This window comes from Lontra canadensis, unplaced genomic scaffold, assembly GCF_010015895.1.
Source record: "Lontra canadensis isolate GAN:19392208 unplaced genomic scaffold, GSC_riverotter_1.0 scaffold25, whole genome shotgun sequence".
In the NCBI taxonomy this organism is placed as follows: Eukaryota; Metazoa; Chordata; class Mammalia; order Carnivora; family Mustelidae; genus Lontra; species Lontra canadensis.
In genome coordinates this window covers 10,034,629-10,056,226 of record NW_022631019.1, presented here as the reverse complement: position 1 = coordinate 10,056,226, position 21,598 = coordinate 10,034,629, and the positions used below count along the sequence as shown (strand labels likewise).

Genomic DNA, 21,598 nt, shown 5'->3' with positions numbered 1-21,598 from the left:
GGATCAGATGGTTCTTTTCACTGGTGACAAGTGACCCCTGGGTTGTGGATCCTGCAAGCAGGATCTGGTTCCCTCTTTGCCGGCTAATTTCACACCCAAGTGACAGGTTTCGGTGTTCCCCTCATTCTCAGTCAATGATTTCATCACAAGGACTCAGAAATTACAAGCAGCCTTGGGAAGTAATACTCGAGAAGAGAGACAAGCCTATAGCTCCCTCAACCTTCTCGACATATCAAATCAAAGGATGCTTCTGACTTAGGAGACAACCCAGTTTTAAGTAGCTGAGGGACCTGGTGGGTTTGGATTCCCGGTTCCATCACCATCAACCGAGCGACCGTCAGCATCAAAGGGGAATGAGCGAGAGCATGGGCTCCAGAGCCAGAGCTTGGTCAAATAACAGCAGAATGCCCTTGTGGGAGTAACACACCATTCCTCTGCCTTAGTTTTCTTATATATGATATGGGTACCAGAATGGTACCTGCCTCATAAGTCATTATGAGGACCGAACGCATCAATTCAAAGCATTAATACAGGAAGGTTCTTGGAATAGTATACGTGGCTCCAAGTAGAGACTACATCAAAACTTGCTGTCATCAGCACCATCGGAGTCATTATAATGTCATGTGACTTCAACTCTCCCGGTCCCAGCTTCCTCTTTTGAAAAATGGACATTAGAGTTGTCAACTCATTGGGCATGGGATTCAATGATGTGTGTGAAACACTTGGGACAACACCTGGTATTTACTTATTGAAAAGTTTGATAAAAGTACTGAAACGACTTTTCATTTAGTCCTACGTTGAAGTCTCTGCCAGGCAAGAATTACACGGTGTCACGATGGTTCCATGTTCAATGTTTGGTGATATACTCAAGAGGTGAGCTCTAAGAACCATTATGCCGCACCAAAGGCAAGTGTAAAATATTAGCTGTGGACCCACCTTCCTTGAGAGGGCACTTCACTCTTCATGATTCACATCACTTCGAACCATCTGCGGGGCTGAGACAGTCCTGGTAATAGAAGGACACCCCCAGAGCTACTCCAGTGCTCGCTCTGATGGAAGACGGTGGGGTCGGGGACTGGGTGAGGCGACTCCTTCTCCCACTCTCCTCCATCCTCCTGGCCCAACTGTACCTCATAGGAGAGCACAGAGGCCTTGGGGGTGCCCTGCCCGCAGAACAGCCTGTTAACCAGCCCCATCTGAGCTTTCATGCTTGGGTCTCAATTCATCAGAGGGAGAAGGGGACGGGAGCTTTTCAGAAATCTGATCCAAAGGTCTGGCAAGGCCAAGTTAACAAAGACACCAAAACAAATTGAGAACCAATGATTCCCCACCACACAGAAGCCACCTGCCCAAACAGTTGTTCTTGCCAAAATCATTAAAAGTCTGTTCAGCTTCTTTCATGTTTCTAGCAGCTCAGGACTCCAAGGGCGAAGCAGGAAGGCCCACAGAGCACAACCTGGACTCCACCACTTAGATCTGAGCTGCGTCCAACAAGCAAGAATGTTCTGGTCTCATCCAACCGCACGGGGATCTCCTGGCCTGGCCTTCCTCCAGCTTCTTCACATTAGAGTTGGGGATGGCAGGGGACCCTGAGGATGGTGACATGGGCCAGCAGGTTTCTTACACGCTGTGAAATGTCAGATACAATCTGCTGCAATGGATGGTCACTCTCTTGGCTTCAGGGAAACTGTCTTTTCCTAAGTGATCCTGCCTACACTGGCTCTGCCTGCATTTCAGATGATGGAGACATGGTGATGAGTGCTGTTGGTGACACCCCAACATCCCACGTGTTACTGACCCCGGTACCCAGCCCAAATGGTACAGACTAATTTCATGTACAAGATCCCGTAAAAACCCATTCCCTGGCCTCAGCGTTCTTGCCTGATGGATGGCACGGGGTAAAAAGCCAAGCACTAAACCTCACACAAACCAACCCAAGAAAACATCTGAAAAGAACTGGGGAATTGATGTTGATTTCACTTTCCTTAGCTATATAACTCAGGAATAAATACAGGTGAAATAGGCAATGAATATGGCCAGGACCCTAAGCTTGACTTTCTGGGCCCCACATGATTTGCACGGTAAGCAGGCAACACTCCAACCAGCACACCCCACCTGCCAGGCCCATCTGCCACAAGCTCACGGGCAGCCAGTGAGTCACAAAGGATGACCTACAGGATTCCTCAAAAGTGCCAGCAGTCTTGGGGAGCTGGGGCGTAAAGGAATGGGGAGAACATGCCTTGTCTTACCCTGGGACGATATGGGACAGTGCTCCTACTGTAAAAATCAGATTGGCTTAGACTTCTGGTTAATAGCAAAGGAGTTTTGAAAAGCCTCCATAAATCCTGAAACGTTGGAAGCATGGAATTAATCAGAGCCAGAAACATGACTTCGGGGGTCCTCCACGGACATTTTCCAAAGACAATGGGAAGACAGTAAATAACAGCCAATCAATAACTAATTTCAACCATGCTGTACTGATCTGTAAGTAATCTCTCCATGCATGGTGGTTTTCGGTAAGAACTCTGAAGTCCCATCTCATGAGAGCCTACCAGATTAGGAAAAGACACACGTCTCTTTCAGCCCATTGATACAGCTGGAAAACCAAGACGGATGTGACCTGAGCTCCGTCAGCTGGGGACAAGCTAACAGAAGGTGACCTTTGAGACCCCACCCCATCTTGCTCCATCTTCTCTACACTGGAAAATCCTTTCTCAAAAAAAAGATAAAAGTCTACTTGGGGAAACAAGAGCGCAGGTAGGATGAATTGGGAAGGGGATGCCAAAAGACAGAACTTATTTTGCAAAGCAACAGTATCTAGCATCTCTGTAGACTGCTCACACATTCAATTCAGTCCGGAGGTAATTCAAACCTCACCGCAGGATTTCCACTGTTGTAGCGATGCTAGATACAAACAGTCAGACCAGAAGTAACAGCCTATGTTAGCGCCTAGGGAGAAAAAAATAAAGCTTGCATCTATTTATGGAAGGGGACCAAAGTATAGGAGAATGACCCTTTTCTCCATCCCCGTCCTAACAAATGCAGTAGGCTTCAAGTCCTCAACACCCCAAAAAGATGCGATCAGCACTCCCACTTGTATAGGCATATAAATACAATTACTTCCTTAAAAAATAAAAACCCAACAGACTAATAGCAGTAGGCACACATCCTACGAGGCACAAGTATTTTATGGTATATACAGTTAACACCTATTTGAATCGCGTACAATGAAGCTTAATTGTTTTATTCTACGCATAGCAAAGCAACCAATTGAATCTAATATTAGTCATTCATCAGATAAAACATTTTCAGGGAAACAAACTGCTATATTTTCCCCTCAAAGAACAGCAAGCATTTTAAACACATTTTCCAGAGATGTTACGCCGAGGAAAACAGCTTAGAAATGTTACTTTAAACAAATCCGTTCTCTGGCTACCAACAACAAGACAAATTGGAACAAATGCTTGGCTCTGTTCTTTCCGAGGCTCCTTCTGTCCACCTGTCAAAGGCAGTTTTGAGCCCTCCCACCCCCCCACCCCTAGAGGCAACTTGGGAGCTGTGAAATGTGCCACCCTGCCTGGATGCCCTCTGCACGGGATGCCAGGATCCTCATTAGGGATTATCCAACTCACTCGAAGCAGGGAGAGAGGAGATGGGCCGGCTGCCAAGTGTTCTTTCAACACAGATTCCGAAAGAAGATCCTGCAAAGTGTCGAAAGCCCAGATTTTCAGCCAGTTCACTTTCTAGACTGTTACATAGCAACCAAGCCAGCTCACACAGGGTACCAACCAAGTTAATATTTTGTTTAAATGACACACTGCATTAACTCTCTAGGAAAACCCAAGTTCTCCTCGTCGACTTACCTAGGGTCAGGTACCACGGCCGGAACAGAACTCCCACGGTGAATTGATGTGCTTGTGTAATTCATTAAAAAAAAAAATTTTTTTTAACCCCAAATTTGAAAACAGATTTAACGATTTCTTGGCAGGGAGAGCAAGAGTGACTCTTCCCCGTAACCATTTGTGCTAATATTATTAAAAGTACATTAGCATTCATTTAATCTGCATAATGCCCTTTAGTAAAATATGACTTCTGCAGATGCATTTTGAAAGCGACTCATTTCATTCAAAACTTTGATTTGAAAAAGGACAACTCAATAGCACCAAACGGTCCTAGGGCTTGGGGCCATTAAATCTCCCAACACAGACAAAATTAAAACAGAGGACGCATTCAGAAAGATGGTCATTAACCCCCAGGAACCGAGCTTGACTTGTATTACGAAGAAGCATGAGGAAACCAACAGACCATGCTTTAGAATTAACTTGGGAGAACCCCATGCTTTCTTTCCTTTTGGAACAGGAAAGCACCAGCTGAAGAAACCACTAGAACACATCTACAGAGGGTTTCTGTTCTGGCAAGAATGCTGCCACAGGTCATGAGAGAAAACCAAAACAAGAAAATAAAAACAAAACCGAAAATATTCGCAGAGGCCAACTAATGTAAAAAGTACTGAATTGGCGTATTCCTGTCGAGTTAAAGTAAATGATGTTCTACTGGATTATGGGTTGGGGGCCTTGTTTTCTTTTCAACCGTCACCTTGGTTTGAATTCACATCAATTTAAGAGGGCTAGGTGGCCAAAAATTAAGTTGAGTTAAAACCTTTAACATTTTCTTCTCTGATTATAAAATCACTAATTCCCCCTGGTAAAGGTATCGAAAAATAACAAGGCTACCCAGGGGAATAATCAAGACCATCCTTCATCCAACCCCCCCCACCCCCGCCAGCAGATGGCTTACTAACCCAGGCAGGCATACTCCTAGGAGCGTGAGGGAGATGCTGGTCTCGGGAGTTTTGAAGGCTATCAAGAGATCCAAAAGTCATGTCCACAGCCTTGGGCACTTTTGTAGGAAAAGAGAAGAAGGAAATTGCCCACTGTTGCTTCACTACAACAACTGGACCATCAGCTAAGTATCTCAGTGTCCAAGTCAGGTGAGCGGATCAGGGCCGTACTGACCTCCTTAGCGTGCTCAGTCCGCAGCTGGACCCGGGACTCAAATGAAAGCCACTTAACTTTTCCTTGGCTGAGGAAAGGGGGCAGACGGTGGGAAATAAACCAACATTGTTCAGGGCTCCTTAGCATGGCTTTTGATTCTTAGCAGAATGCCAGTTCTTAGTGATTTCTTTAATGTTGGAAGAGCCTGGACCTATAAAGAACAAAGCATCACCACGCAGTCCAGCTCCCCCCCCCACTTTTTTCCCCCTCCAGATGCCACAGTAGAGTAACTTCCACACACAATGACAGCGCAAGGGATAAATGACACAATAACCAGCTACCCACCTTGAAAACTGCAGCAAGTAACAGCTTTACAACACCTTCCCACCATTACATCATGGCTACCTTGGTCCCAAATTCCCACCCTGATTCCTAAGACTTCTGACCAACTCCCCAAAGTACCAAGTCAACATGACTTGGAATTCTGCATAAAACTAACGTACAGACTTTTTAACACCCCGCACCACGAAAAGCACACCTTCTCCGGGGAGGTAAGGAGAAAGAGAAACTATGGGAGAAGGCATTAACAGGAACACAGACACTCTCCCACAACACTTAGGAGAAGCTCTTGAAACAACAAAACCAGAAAATTCCTCTGAACTGCTGAGCTATTGGTACCTCATACTTCATCAAGTGACATATTTATACAAGTGGCCCCCTAGACTGGATCATTTTTCTCTGCCAGATTCGGGATTTCAGCAGTTCAGTTAATTAATCGAATGATATTAATAATCAATGATACCATTTCTTAAAGAGCAATTAGGCCAAAACGGAAAAAAAAAAAAAAAAAGACTGAAAAGCCAGTCTACTCTTTGACTTTTCAATTCACAGAAACCAAACAGGACATTTTTGGATGCTTCCTCCGCCTTTAACCCTCCCAGGGGTTTCAGGGCTGCATCACTGTCAATGTCAACACCGTCCAGCTGTCTTCCCCCCCCCCCCCCCCCCAAAGTGCAAAGAGTCCTTTCCAGCGGCGGCTCCCTGCAACCCACCATCTAAGCCTTCATTTCGCCAGGAGCCCATCACTCAGCCTTTGAGGTCTAAGATTTCCCCCTGGAAAGTGCTCTCGGTGTTTATATTTGCTGGAAATTTAAACTCCCTGCTGAGCAGACCATCTACTACTGTTGCATCGATATATTCCGCTGTCCGCGCGATCTCAAAGGGGGAGAAAATAAAGTCCAGATGCAATCGAGACAAGGGGTTTGGCATCCACGGAGAGAAAGTGCAAGCCGGTTCAATCCTCTACCCCAACCAAGGCAGCGGAGCCCCGAGCTCACTCTCTGAGACAGTCTTCCCCAGAGAAGAAGCCCTCGGAACCGGGGCAGGGGGCTGGGGCGGGGGGGGAGCTGTGGCATTCACCCCTGCCGGGGGTCGGGGCAAAGGCCCAGGCACAAAAAGTTTGCCCACGGAGCCGGGGGCTGGGTGCCACCTAAAGGGCACTTTCCGCCGCGGGAGGGGCGCCGCCGGCTGCGCCTGGCTCCCGCTGGCGGCGGCCGGTGTGACCGTGTGAACCCGTGCACACTGCGCCGGGGTTTTCCTTAATGACAGCAGCCTGGAACTCCCAGCAGCGGTGCAGCGGTGGCCACCGCCGGGAGGAAAGGGTGACGAGCCACAATGCGCGCGGCGATCTCGCCCGGGGTGTGGAGGCTCCGAGTCCCCGGCCACCTCCGGCCCGGGTCCCGCTCGCTCGCCTCCCCTCCGCCCCTGGCGCCGGGTGAGCCCTACCTTGCGCGCCGAGCTGGTGGTTCTCCATGTTCGCCGCCGCCGAGTCCGCCGCCGCCGCCGAGGCGCTGGCCGCCGCTCCGGGGCCCGGGCCGGGGCCGCCGCCGCTCAGTTCCGCCAGTCTCCGGTTGGTGGCCGTGAGTTCGGCTCGCAGGTTGGTCACCTCCTGGCTGGCCGACTGGACCGCCCCATCGATGCGGAGCGCGAGCTGCTTATTGTCTTCCATCATGCTCAGGATTTTGGCCTGGGGGCGAGAGAGGTGACAAAGAGCTGCATGATGCGCGGGGGGCGCGCGGCCGGGCACCCCCGGCTCTACCTGTTGGGTCCCCCGCGGCCCGGCTCCCCCGCGCCCCGACCCCCAGGCACCGGCAGCGCCGGCTCCTCCGGCGCAGGAATGACAGCGGCGCCTCCAGCCGGAGCCGCGGCGGTAGCGAGGCGGCGTGGAGGGGGGGGGGGGGGGGAGAAAGAGGAGGAGAAGGAGGAGGAGGAGCAGCGATCGCCGAGACCCCAGCGCCGAGCGCGGCTCGGGGAAGGACACCGCGCGCCGCCCGGCACTCTTTCACTGGAGCCTACCATTCGCCGCCTGCTCCGGAGGGGGCCCGGATCTGGGCCCCAGGCGCACCCTCGGCCTCCCGCGCCCCCCACTTCGGGGACACACCCCCCCGGGGGGCGGGGGCGGCGGGCGGCGGCCGCCAATGGGCCGAGGTGGCGCCCCCGGCGAGAGGTAGGGGGCGCCTGCTCCACGGCGGGCCCTCGGTCCCCTCCCAGAAGCGGTGGGGCAGCCCCCGCCCCGGCTAGCAGGCTCCCCGCGCGGGGCCCGGCCGGGAAGGGGGTGGGTGCTCGGGAGAGAGGGGTGCTCGGCAAAGAGGCCCAGAAGGGGAGCCGGGATGGAGCTCCTGGGGGGAGGGGGCAGCTGGCTCGATCTCAGGAGTGGAGCTTTGCCTTCCTTAAAATGCGGGTAGGAAATGTGCGGCGAGCGGGGAGCTGAGCTAGTGCCCAGAGTGCCTCTCACTCTCCACCCCACTCCATCTCCACCACCCCCACCCTCCTCTGCCCCAACCTGCACTGTGCGCCCTTCCCGGGAGGAGCTCTCTACCGGGCCCCAGGGCGGGCCACTGGAGCTCTGGCCGCCCCACAGACCCAAACCCGAGGTGGAAGACTGGCCTTAGCCAGGTCCTAAGCTCCTTGGCTGGGCTAAATATTGGGGGTCTAAAGGGAGGAGGCCAGGAGAGAAGACCGGAAGGCATCCAAGGGGCTTCTTTCTCCTCCTACTGGAGGAGTGAGAGTGTGGAGGCCCTGCTGCCTCAGTTTACCCATTCCCTCTTCAAAGGAGAACTGAGGTAACCTTAAAGTTGATAAACCTATCCAGCTCCTCTTTCTCCCAGAGTATAGGCTTTGCATTTTTCACTGGGGCCCTGGATTCCAGCCACCAGACCTTGTTACCATAGCAAGCTTCATTCCATGCAAATAGGACGATCTGAAACAGCCCTTGTAACCCGGAGGACAATAGTGCACCACCACCGGAGCTCAGTCAACCTCGGCAGAGTAGCTCAGAGCCCACTGCAGAAACTGGTGGGGAGCCCTGGCACAGACTGAGGGTGCCCACCCTTGAAATTTATCAGCATCTACTAAGTAGGAAACCTACTGTGTGCAAAGTGCTTAGGCTGCACTATCATCTCTTTGGAGTAAGGATTAGGAATTCTAACTGAGAGAGGAAGAAATTGAAGCTCTGGATGGGGGGTTAAGTGATTCACCCAAGGGGCCCCGCAGAAATCAGAGGAAACCAAGACCGGAAGTAAGCAGTCATCTGATTTCCAGTTAGTCCCACTGTGCCGTAGATGCTAGATTTTTATTTGGAACCATAAAAACCCACTCTTGCTCCAACCCCCTGGGGCCACTAACAAGCTTTTGTAAGAGGGCAAGGCAGTACTGGTGGAACGTGTGAATGCAGACACAATTTTTCACTGTCTGTTCTACTAAGCTAACTGGTCAGCTGGGGATTGAACCTCTGACCTGAGTCTCATTAGTAGGAATTCTGACCCACTGGACCAACCAAGGAACTTAGGCTGCTTGGTGTATCTGTAAATCAGGATTTAGTTCTTTGAAGTCCTTTGGTTAAATTACGGGGGAACCTAACTGTGAGTCTTCAAAAGGTGGGGGCTGTCATGGTTCAGCCAGTATGGAAAACGGTTTGGTGGTCCCTCAAAAAGTTATGCACGGAATTACCATATGGCTGAGCAATCACACTCCTGGGTATAGAGCCACAGAGTTGAAAGCTGATACCCCCAACCAAAGGTTGTAGGCAAATGTTCACAGAAGCACAATTCACAATAGCCAGAAGGTAGAAACAACCCAAATGTCCAACCACAGATGACTGGATAAACAAATGGCCGTATATCCATACAATGGGCTATTACTCGGCCAGGAAAAAGAATGAAGCAATGGAAAAAGAATGAAGCATTGATAATTGCCGCAGTGTGGGTGAAGGTCGAAAGCAGTCTGCTGAGTGAAAGAAGCCAGACGCAGAAGGTAACATGATTTCATTTCTGTGGAATAGCCAGACTAGGTAAATCCAGACAGATGTGGGTGTAGGGGCTGGGGGAAGAGGAGAATGAGGAATGGCTGCTTAATGGATACTGGGTTTCATTTTGGGGTGATAAAACGTTTTGGAAGTAGAGGAGGTAGTTGTGCAACATCGTGAATGTACTGAAGGCCGTTGAATTATTTGCTTTAAAATGGTGCATTTTAGGGGCCCCTGGGTGGCTCAGTCAGTTAAACATCTGACTCTTGATTTCAGCTCAGGTCATGATCTCAGGGTTGTGAGATCAAGTCCTGGGGTCCAGCTTTGTGCTGGGTGTGGAGCCTGCTTAAGATTCTCTCTCTCCCCCTCTGCCTCTACCCCCCCACTCTTAGAAAAAAGGTTCCTTTGATGTTATGTGAATTTCACCTCAATAAAAATAAAAGCACAGATGCAAATAGCAATAAAAGGGGGGGGGGGTGTCCTGGGAACAAACTCTCCCAGGAAACGAACAGGAGCAGCTCTATCTGGAGAGCTCACCGAGGGCTTCAGCTTCGGTGTGGGGGAAGGAGGGCGGTCAGTTTTCATGCATGATTTATCGTTGCATCCTTGCTACCTAACCCGTAGTAAGCCCTTTGCAAATGAGTATGTGTGAGCGTGTCTGTACAGTAAACAAAATGACCAAGTGTTACTCATTTTCCTCTTCGGTGAGATTATTCCCACCCACCAGAATCTTAAAATCAAGTCAAAACAAAACAAAACAAAAAAAAATCCAACAAGGAAAACAGAAAGCAAACACCCATTCCTTGAGTTCCTTCTCGTTTCTCTCTGCCTCCTCTTTTCCCCTTTTGTAATACAACCATTGAAATGTCAAGAAACTCACTTTAGAAACTCCTGGGGTGCCTCCTAGGATTGTAAAGAATTTTATATTTGAGAGATTGCTTCTTAACCTGAAAAGGGGGGCTTTTCCCAGCTGTGTCATCTTATGTTCACCCACATGCTAAAGGACCAGATCTCAGACAGAAGGCCTGGGATCAATAACCCTCTAGCATCCCTTCGATTTAAACCAAAAAGATTACTAGTCTACCCCCCAACTTCCGCCACCGCCCCTTCCTAGGTGATCTCAGGTAAAAAAATGGTCACAGAATCCACATCCCTGCCCCTTACCTAAATACCCTATTGCAAGCCCGCTTTGCCCATCTGCAGGCTGATGTGCTTTACAGCTCATTTCTTGGGAGACACATATAAAAGTGGGGGAGGGGCTCCTCTCTCCTTGGGATTCATGACTCTGAGCATGGGGCTGCGCATATTGTTAACATAGTCCCAGCTTCACAGCCCAGGCAACTGACATTAAGAACCATGCCAGAAATGGGCTTGCTTCATAGGGACGTGCTCCCATTTCCCAGTGTTCCCAGTTGCCCTCTTTCCCCATCTGCCAAACCCCATTCACAGCTCAGGCAGTGCACTGGTTGCCCTTGTGCACTCACCAGCCTCTGCCAGGATTCGCTGAGTGCCCCGTCTTCCTGAGCAGAATACACCATGTGCATTGGGTGCCCTTCAACGTTTACCTGTGCACTTTGGAAAGTCCGCAAAAGCATCCCCGCTCAAAGAAAAGAGAACTCCTAATAAGAACCAAGGCAGAGAGCCTAGCCCATTGCTGATAGCCATGTCCTATGCACCTCCCTTCTCCCATAAATAGAATGACCTTATAATTTAATGTCCAAACTGGGACACTTTTGAGAGCGAAAGAGGGTGTTATAAATAATGAAGCTGGGACCAGTGACATAAATTGGAACTGTCCCAGGAAACCCAGTGTATGTGTTTGGCCCACCCTGCAGCCAAATGAGGCTATCCGCTCCTACAAGACAACATCGGGGTCATTTATCCCAGCACTCCTGTTGTATACTGGTGGATGGAGAAACACAGAGCCAGAGACAGGAAGGAGCTGGGAGGGATAAAAAGCAGAGTCTTCAGGAAATGACCCATCATCCTACTAATGTGTACCCAGCACCAGAGACTGTCAGACTGGACCTTTGCTGCAGGGGCACTTCCTAAGCTCTAGATCTGAGAGCGACCTCGTGGTCTTGGGCAACCTGGCCTCTGACTTCATCATGTACCCCTCTCCCCTTGCTCACTACCCTCCCTTTACTTAATTGCTTTGTTAAGATGTAGATCCTTAGCCCCAAGACCGACGAACCAGAATCTCTGAGGAGGTGCCGGGATCTACATCTGCAACAAGCTTCCCAGGAGTGTCTGTTGGAGTGCGAAGTTTGGGACTCCCTGCCCCAGGCAGCCGAGGCAGGTGCTCATAGCGCACTGTGCGTGCGTGTGCGCTATGGACCTCAGGAATGTCTACAAGGGCTCCCTTGCCCTCCCTTCTGGCTGCTGCCTGTCCTGTCTTTCCCACCCTCCTCCACCCGAGAGTCCCTAGGGAATCACCCTCCCTCCTTCCCTGCAGACGGACGCTCTGTTTATTCAAATTGTCACATGCAAATCCCGGCCAATCTAGGAGTTGTATCTTTTGTCCACTGACACAGTTTACTTTGGCTGAGTGGGTTTTAGCATGTGCTGTGGGGAAAAGGGCAAAGCATCCCTCAGCCAGATGCACTCGGAACTTGGGCCTCTGGGCAATACCAGGAGGGGGGCAGAGCCGTGGACATCGAGGGGAGCGTGCAGGCCCTGAGCCCCAGCGGCGAAGCTGTCGTCCCTTCCTGGCAATTCTCCCCTGATGAGGATGTTAGTCATCCTCATATCCACAGTCATGAAATGAAGGGATGGAGAAGACAGACACTGGGAGGGGACAACAGGGCAGAGGACCGTGGGGTTTAGAGAAATAGCCTGGAACTATAAGTGAGAATGTATGTATGGACAGGCATCTGTACACCACACACACACACACACACACACACACACACACAATCAGCACAGAGCACAATTATGAGCACGAGCTAATGGTCATCAGCATGACGAGCTCAGTCATCTCTGCATGTCCTCCACCTGCAAACAGTCCTTCCATAACCACTTATAATTCAGATGCCCCCATGCATGGACTAGATAAGTATAAATACACCTACTCATACACACAAACATCCAGACTTGAAGCCTCTACCTCTTCATAGCAATGTAATTTTTTCCCTCCTCGAATGTTCCTTGTGTTTTTGGTGTTTCTTACGTGGTGTGCTGCAGGGCTTACAAAGGGATGTGCCCGATGGCCTGGGCTCTTGGCTCTTGGCTCTGTCCTGACCTGTGCAATGGGGACAAATAACACCGGCCAAGCAGAATACAGAAGCCTGAGACAAACATGTCCACCTGCAGAAAACCATCCCTACTCCCCAAAGAACTGGCCCAGCCCCCAGGTATCTTGCCAGACCTCCAGCCGTCTCAGGTCTTGGCTCTCTGCAAGGGCCGGGCGCGGTGGTATTTTCCAGCACCACACAGCAGTCTCTGGGAGGCTCCTTCAAGAGGGCTAAAGAGAACACGGTCAAGGCTTCCAGCCCTTGGGTCTCCAGCTCCAATTCCTCGTCTCAGGGAAGCACCCTCCCCATAGCCCACTGGCAGGACAACGCTAACGGACGTCACCAATGCTCTCACTCTTCTCTGAGCTCAAGAGTACAGTCAAGGCACAGGTTCTGGAGTTAGTGAGGCGAGGGGTCGAGTCCCAGCCCTGCCACTTACTTACTCTGTGACACGAGCAGAGTTAGTTAACTTCCCTGAGTTCCAGCTTCACCAGTAACAGAATGGGACGATGTGACTACCTACTTCGCAAATGTATTAAGGAAATAAACAAGCCACGGCACATGATGCATCTGGCCAGGTGCCTGGTGCCTGGAAGAACTCGGTAGATGTTATCAGCGATGTAGACACCATCAGGAGGGCCTGGAGAGGAGGTGGGGGGCGACGAGGGCTGAGGGGGCGGCTCCCATCCTTCGGGTGTCACCATGACCCCACTGCGCTCATCCATTCATCTCCACCAGCCAAGGCTGAATCTTCCCAACACAAAGGGCGGGTGTGAGGATCCCCTTTCCACAGATCAGGAGAAGCCCCAAGCTCAGGCTTGCTCACACGGCCCCAGCCAGCAGGCGCAGAAACAGAGTGAGGCCCGGGTGTGTGTCTGATTCTAACACATCTGCCTTTTCTTCCTTATCCCCCTTCATGCCAGTGCTTGAACACAGTCTCTTCCCCGTGTGCCCTGATGCACCAAGGGACCTCCCACGTCCCTCCCAGCCCCAAGCCCTTCATTCTCGGCCAGAGGCACTGATGGGGAGAGACAGAAGGAACAGCTCCTTGGTGGCCAGAACAGTAGTTCTTCCAGGCCCTCGGGACCCATTTGGTAAATTAGTTCTTTTGGTTCACGAAATGGTACCCCAGGGGTTTGAAATGCTGTTCAGACCTACCCTAAGTGGGTCATTTATTCTTTTCTCAGGGATAGTGTTGTTCGTGTGATCTCCATTCTACACGAGTTGTTTGCTGTGCTTTCTAGGAGTCGGGGGGGGATAGGTTTTGGGGGTTTTTTGTTTTAGTGTGTGTGTGTGTGTGTGTGTGTGTGTGTTTAACAGTAGTGCATTAGACTCAGCACGGAGCACAGTGGGACTTTCCAAGAATGGGATTTTCAGGTCCCTTTACCCTTTTTCTCCCCATATGTTGCTTTGCCGTTTATTTAACCAAATGATATCTTCAAGAGAGGTTTTTTGCTCATTTCTTCTCCCACCCCCACCCCTTGCTCAGACTTTTGAGAGCTTCGACTTCCCTCTCTGTTCATTTCTTTCTACTCCTAGGATGCCTTATGCACTGAGCCTCCCTTCTCCACCCCACCCCTCCCAGGATCAGTGCCATAAAGACCAGTAGGGACCTCCCTCCAGGCCATGGAGCAGATGTCAATTTAGGCACCGACTACCTGGAGAATTAAGCCCCCGATGCTGCTGATGACCGCCCCCCCTTGCCCCACAAAGGCATCTCAGATATGGAGACGTGTCCTTTCTCAGAAACTGGGAGCAGGAGTAGTAAGAAAGGGCCTTGGAGTCTCACCCCTGGAATCAACACTAAACCTTTCCAGCACTCAAGTGCCCTGAGAAAAAGCATGTATTAGCCAAACAGTATATGTCCTTCAACCCAGTGTGCCATGAAGGACAGTATCGGCAACCATCTGCTCTGATACTTGGGATCAGCTGTCCAGTCGTACCCATGATTGGAAGTGAGCTGTTCTACCCAATGCTCGGCTCATTGGGATTATGTGTCTCTAGCCAGTAAATTGTGATGTTGCCATATTTATCTTAATTGACTGCCCCTTTATTTGTTTACCTGCCTTATTTTATGCCAGGGAGAAGTAAAACAATTTTATAATCCAATACTGGGAACCACGAGCTCACGTCATGAGATGCGTGTGCGGTTCAAGAGGGAAATGTGTTAGCTCAGAGCAACCTCAGTTCAGGTGCTCTTAGCGTCCTCCGCCATCTTGGTAGTGAAATGGTACCCTGACACCTGTGTCCCATGCGCGACGGCGGATATGTGCTCCTTTTGAAAAACAGAACATGAACAGACACTTCCCCAATGAAGACATACAAATGGCTAACAGGCACATGAAAAAATGTTCATCATCATCAGCCATCAGGGAGATTCAAGTCCAAATCACACTGAGATACCACTTTACACCAGTTAGAATGGCAAAAACTGACAAGGCAGGAAACAACAAATGTTGGAGAAGATGCTTATACTGTTATACTGTTGGTGGGAATGCAAGTTGGTGCAGCCACTTTGGAAAACAGTGTGGAGGTTCCTCAAAAAGTTGAAAATAGAGCTATCCTATGACCCAGCAATCGCACTACTGGGTATTTACCCCAAAGATACAGATGTAGTGAAAAGAAGGGCCATATGCACCCCAACGTTCATAGCAGCAATGACCATGATATCCAAACTGTGGAAAGAGTTGCGATACCCTTCAACAGACAAATGGATAAAGAAGATGTGATCCATATACATAATGGAATATTCCTCAGCCATCAGAAAGGATGACTACCCAGCTTTTGCATCAACCTGGATGGGTCTGGAGGAGATTATGCTGAGTGAAATAAGTCAAGCAGAGAAAGGCAGTTATCCAGGGTTCCACTTACTTGTGGAGCATAAGGAATAGCATGGAGGACATTAGGGAAAGGAAGGGAAAAATGAAGGGGGGGCAGAATCAGGGGGGAAGGTCAACCACAGGAAGACTGTGGACCCTAAGAAACAAACTGAGGGTTTCAGAGGGGAGGGGGGTGGGGGATGGGTGAGCCTGGTGGTGGGTATTAAGGAGGGCTTGGATTGCATGGGGCACTGGGTATTATACATAAGCAACGAATTTTGGAACACTGCATCAAAAACTAATAATGTATTATATAGTGACTAATGTAACATAATAAAAAATAATAAAAAATTAATTAATTAAAAAAAAGAAAACCAAAGAGCTATGAGGTTTGGTTTTAAAGGAGGTTGGCAGAGGCACAGAAACAAGGGCTGGGGGGAGTGGCATTCTCTGGCATCCTGCACCCACGTGTCCAGCCCCAGCCCCTTCCCCAGGACATCGCTTCCACACCTAGCCCCTTAAACCGCTAGGACTCTAGGTGCCAGAATACAAGTGTTCACACTCTGAAACAACTCTCCTATATCCAAGAGATGGGAAACAGAGCTGGGAGCTCCCCTAGGCACAGGGGCCACTGAGGAGTTCCTGAGGACTGGGGGGTCCTGCAGGTGGCCACTTAATCCTGGGAGCCTTACAGCTTTGGGGAACAGTATTGAGGCTGAGTCTTCCAGGCAGCCTTGGGAAGAAATAACAGACAGATCTAGGTTCTCATCCTCATCCTGTCATTCATTAGGAAGCATCAAACTGAAGCGTGAACTTCGATGTCTCCTAAAGGTTGGACGGGTCCAGGGCCCTGGCTGGCCCACAGAGTCCATTTGTGCAAGTTAGAAAAGATGCATCCTTCTCCCCCAGGTGAATGCAGCCTGCTTGCGGGCACAGACTCAGAGAGTGCAGCCTTAGCCCTCCAGTGGGTGAGCTCCCTTTGCACACCAAGCAGGAAACGATCACATGAATCACCTACCACCCTGGGTTTTCCCCTCAGAGGGTTTAAATGGCTCTAGTTTTTACAAAATCATTGACTATTATTGTGTGAGTTCAAAGTAACATATGTTTACAAATCTGTGTACCCTTTTATGTGAAGACCACTGAATGAAGTTATTTTACCTTTTTCATTGAATTTCAGTGATTGGATAAACCTTTTCTTCCTCCAAGTTTTCTAGACTTTCTAAGAAGATGCTAAATGAGCTGGCAGATTCAGAATCCGGTTTTGCCAGAAAGCGTCCATGGAGGGGATGCTATGATAATAAGGCAGAAATAATGATTCTAGTGGGTTCTTATACCAAACACGCTGCTAAGTACTTAACTTACATCCCTGACAACAGCCCTATGAGGAAGAAGCTACTATTATGCCCATTTTACAGATAAGAAAACTGGGACGTGGGGAGGTAAAGTCACCCAAGGTCATATAACCAGCAAGAGGCTGGGCTGGGACCTGGAGCAAATGGGATGACGGTGGCATCCTCTTCCCCACGATCTTGTATCACCTCCTTATTCCTCCAAATTTACTGCTTGTTTTGGTGAAAGTGTTGGAAAGATGGGACCCAGAGACACTGCTGAACTGAGGAACTTGGCTCCGGGAATTCTTTGCCTTACCATTGAGCATTCCTGTTGGGCCCTATGCCGCTCATGGTTCCAGGGAGTCTGATTTCCCAGGTGCACACGTCCGTACTCTGAGTGCACGGTGAGTGGGAAAAGAACATCATCCAGCTTGTGGACTTTAGAATTTTAGATCTGGAAGGGACCTCCGTGTTCAGAGGCGGAACGTGCTTTCTTTACAAATGAGGACACTGAGATCCCGGGAGATAAGCTCACTTAGCTGGATAACCCCGACATGCGGGGTTGAAACTTACCATCACTATCATTTGTTTATATTTTTATAAGCGAGCACATGGCCACAGGAAAGGTTCAGTAAACATTTGCTGAGCTGAATTCAATTGGGGCCATTCGATTTATACATCTGAGGGGGCGCATCAAAACAACAACAACAAAAAAACTGAACCAGCTCTATTTCTGATCATTCCGTTGTGAAAAGCTTCCAAACTCAATATGAGGTGAAAACCTCCGCTATGAAGCCTCCCTTTGAACGTACACTTCTTATTCTTGAAGAGGATAGCAAACTTGGCAACTGATTCTTCCTGAAATTAATAATCAAACCTTAGAAATCTTCTTTGGTTATTCCAACAACTTAAAACAAAAAGAAACAAAACATTCTCTATGGTGCCTCCCCCTCTCCTCCCTTCTGACACCCCCACTAGGGAACATCTGTGTCTGTTTAAAATTGATTTTGATCTCTCAGGAAGGATCTAGTTTCTCCGTGCACCGAGCTGCTGCCCAGGGATGGCATGTGTCGTTCTAAGTGTTGGGGTTCTGCTGACTCTGCTGTGATTCTAATAGACCCTGCCCTTGGGGATGTGGGGGACAGGACACCCTCACTGCCATCGGTGTGGTGGCCAGATGTCCCAGTGTCTCAGGAGTCATTGTGCCCCCAATCCTCATTCTTCCTGCCCACCTGTGGCAGACTGGATTATGGCTGCTAATTCCTCACTCCCCAGCACCCACCTTGCCCCTGCCTCCCACTTCTCAGCACCTCCCTCTAGGGTAGGTGGGGCCCCTTCCTCTCTCCCATTCTCACTATGTGACTTGCTTTGGCCATCAGACTGTTAGTTGACTTGCACTAAGCAGGGGCTTTTAATGCTTCCACACCATCGTTTGGCCTCTTATGCTCCTGTGATCCCCTGTGAGAAGTGCCTGGCCCAGGTAACTGCCTCATTATTCTCAGCCCCAGAAGGAAGACACCGGGAACAAACCTGAGCCCGACCTTCAGCTTGGAGAAAAAGCCAGTCCAAGCCTAGCCACACCTTCAGAAATGTGCTGATCCATAAACGGGAAAAATGAATGCCGCTATAAGCCCTGAAGATTCTGAGACTGTTTGTTACACACCAGAGATGGACCGATACATCACTGACACCAGCAGCTGCCATAAGGCTATCATCCCCCGGGCTGGTGACAGAGTGTCTGTGCGCACTAGCTTGTGGGATTTAAGAAAAAAAAAAAAACAAACAGATGAACACAGCAGAATGGAAGGGAAAGTAAAATAAGATGAAAACAGAGAGGGAGACAAACCGTAAGAGACTCTTAACTCTAGGCAACACACTGAGCATTGCTGGAGGGGAGTGGGGGGGGATAACTGGGGGATGGGCCTGAAGGAGGGCCATGATGGAATGAGCACTGGGTGTTCTACACGCCTGATGGATCACTAAATTCTACCTCTGAGACTAATAATACACTACGTGTTAACTAAATTGAATTTAAATAAATTTTTAAAAAGATACCAATGGGGACTTTATTAGCTCAGGAAGTTGGGGATCTAGAGATAGGTCAGAGCTCAGGGACCCCAGGAGCTCAAGCCAGCAGATCTCTTTCTGCTGTTCCTTCCCGCCTCCTTTCCCATGCTTTTCCAAGCACCAGGCCTCTCTCCCCGTAGAGGAGGCTGGGGGACCACGGCCAGAGACAGCTCAGGACTTACAGGTCGCTACCTTAGCTACCTCCGAGGAAAAGGCCCCTCTCTGTCCCAGATGGCCTACCCCTGGGTGCTCCCTTGACAGAGTAGGCCTGTCGTGTGTGCCCAAAGCCAAAGCCCCACAGAATCACATTGGTGATCCCATCAGAGATGTAAGGATCGGGATCGGGAAGAAGCACATGTCCAAGGTGTTGGGGGGAAAAATTTAGCAGCAGGAGACAAGCAGTCATAGATGTAGGCCACGGAGGTCCACGCCTCTGACAACGCTGCCCCAGCCAGACCTGACGAGCCTGGGCCTGCAAGCCAGCCCCTGCCACTCACGTGAACTTTTCATCATTCACTGGGGCCCGGAATCCCCATCTCATCTTCCTAGGAGACTGATGAGTTTAGCCTTAACATCTCCAAGCTGCAATTTGCTTGATTATCAAGAGGGTGTAACAGATGCATAACTCACTATGGTACGGCAACGGCGGTTAAATGAGATATTATGCAAAATCCTTAGTCCATGTAGGGGATACTGTAGTGTTCTCCCTGGTGTTCCTCCTTGGGCCCATGCCCTCATCTGCTGAAAGCTAGGAATTTCAGCTATTGATGGCTCACACCTGCACCTGTCACCAGTAGCTGTCCTCTGTGGTTGGGGCCTCCCTCACCCAAGGCTGCACCCCCATCCAGGGACCAGCCCTTGGCCACCAACTTGAATATAAAAAAAGCCCAGGCCTTCTGCCTCCATTTGGGCCACCTAGAAGGACCATCCCAGCTCCAGAGGTCCCTCTAGGCACCAGGGGCAAGTCACATTGTCTGACAACTTCTCCCCCTGCCCAAATTGGACTTCTTCACTCCCTTACATTGACCATCTCCCAGAGCACTCCCCGGTAAACTGCCTGCATACAGAGAACCTAATCTAAGGCATCCCGGGGGCTGACACGCAGGCAGTGCTCCTGTGTGCTAGTTAGAACCACTGGGAACACGCACTCACTTACTCGTTCATTGGGCTGCCACCTATCTGCCAAGGGCACACTTAGAAAAGACAGGAGAGGGGTGCCTGGGTGGCTCAGTGGGTTAAGCCTCTGCCTTCGGCTCAGGTCATGATCTCAGGGTTCTGGGATGGAGCCTCACATCGGGCTCTCTGCTCAGCAGGGAGCCTGCTTCCTCCTCTCTCTCTGCCTGCCTCTCTGCCTACTTGTGATCTGTCAAATAAACAAAATCTTTAAAAAGAAGAAAAGACAGGAGAATGAGGATATGTGCTAGCTAAGAGCGCAGACTTGCCTATGGAACCAGTCTATATGGGGTTAACTCCCTGGTCTACCTCCAACAGGTCTGTGACCTTGGCTTCCCTGTGCCTCAGTTTCCTTATCTGTGAAACAGCGGTACTAACAGTTCCTGTCTTATAGGGTTGTTACGCAGACTAAATAAGTTGGTGAGCGTAAGGGTTTAAAACCGCCCTGGGCACAGAGCAAGTGCTTCTCGGTGTCTGCTGCTCTGTTTTCGCTGGGCGGTGTGTTAGGTGCCGGGGATGCAGGGATAGAGGAGACCCAGTCCCTGCCCTTCCAGCATGCACGGTCTAGTGGCTGAGACAGATACAAAAACAGTACAGAGCCCAGACGCATGAGTCCTTGGCTTATTTGGGAAACAGTTAAGGACTTATAAGTGCTTCCGCTCTCACCCTGAGTGGGATGGAGCCGTGGACTAGTTTGAGAACAGGGGCAACAGGGGATGTTTATGCTTTACCATGAGCCCCTGGCTGCTGTGTGGAAAAGACTGGAGAGGGACAGGAGCGGAGGCAGGAAACAATTCAGGCACTGTCCCTAAGTCCATAAAGTCATGATGGCTTGAAAGATGGGTGGAAGGAGAGGGGTGAGCATGGAGAGAAGGACTGGGTTCTAGACACACGCTGAAGGGAGAGACGCAGGATTTGCAGACAGCTGAGTGTGGCACATGTGTGGGAGAGAGAATGTTTCGGGTCTGAACAACTAGAAGAACGAAAAATCTACTCATGACTGGGGAAGGCTGTGGGGGGAGCAGGCTTGGGGGTAAGGTATATGCGAATATTCAGATGCATATTAGACATCCAAACAGAGATATCGAGTGGGAGGCGGGATACATGAGTTTGGAGTTCAGGTAGTGGATTTGAGCTGGAAATAGGAATTTAGAAGTTGTCAGCATTGAAGTGTCATTCAGAGGCAGCACCTGGCAATGTTCTCTCACTGGTGGCCTTGACCAGGGCTTTCATAGAGAGGATGAGAGGACAAGGGGGCTGACACAAAGCACCTGGTTTAAAGTCTGGTGCACAGCAGATGCTCATGAAATTTTAGTCCCCTTCCTCCCCACCACTGACCACACAACGTGTTCAATGCACAGCTATCGCCCATTTACCCTTCACCTCCCACATCTGCTAATATCAGTCACATAATTCCTCATTGTACATGGCTATGCTCTTAATAATTTTTAAAGATAATTCACCAGGGATGGTGAATTCCCGAGCTGACTGCAATGCAGCGCAATTACCCTGGACGTCCCACAGACAACCAGAAAATGTACAAATATCCCAACAGTCAGCCCTGAAAAAGATGTTGGATTCCTGCAGCCAGGCATCACAATTGGCACTAATTGTCCCTTACTTGGAAATTAAATGAGCAGATTCCCCCCTTCCCCGACGTGGCTAAAGGACCGTA

The 21,598-nt window shown here is 50.0% G+C and overlaps 1 protein-coding gene across 2 annotated transcripts in view; it reads right to left on the bottom strand.

Annotated features, from left to right (window-relative positions):
• Nucleotides 1-21,598, bottom strand: part of KAZN (kazrin, periplakin interacting protein) — a 1,022,442-nt gene that overhangs the window by 418,330 nt on the left and 582,514 nt on the right. For both annotated transcript variants that reach the window (XM_032863466.1, XM_032863468.1), the window contains exon 3: nt 6,780-7,020. In XM_032863466.1, the coding sequence (XP_032719357.1) occupies nt 6,780-7,020 (241 nt within the window). The remainder of the gene's footprint in view (nt 1-6,779; nt 7,021-21,598) is intronic.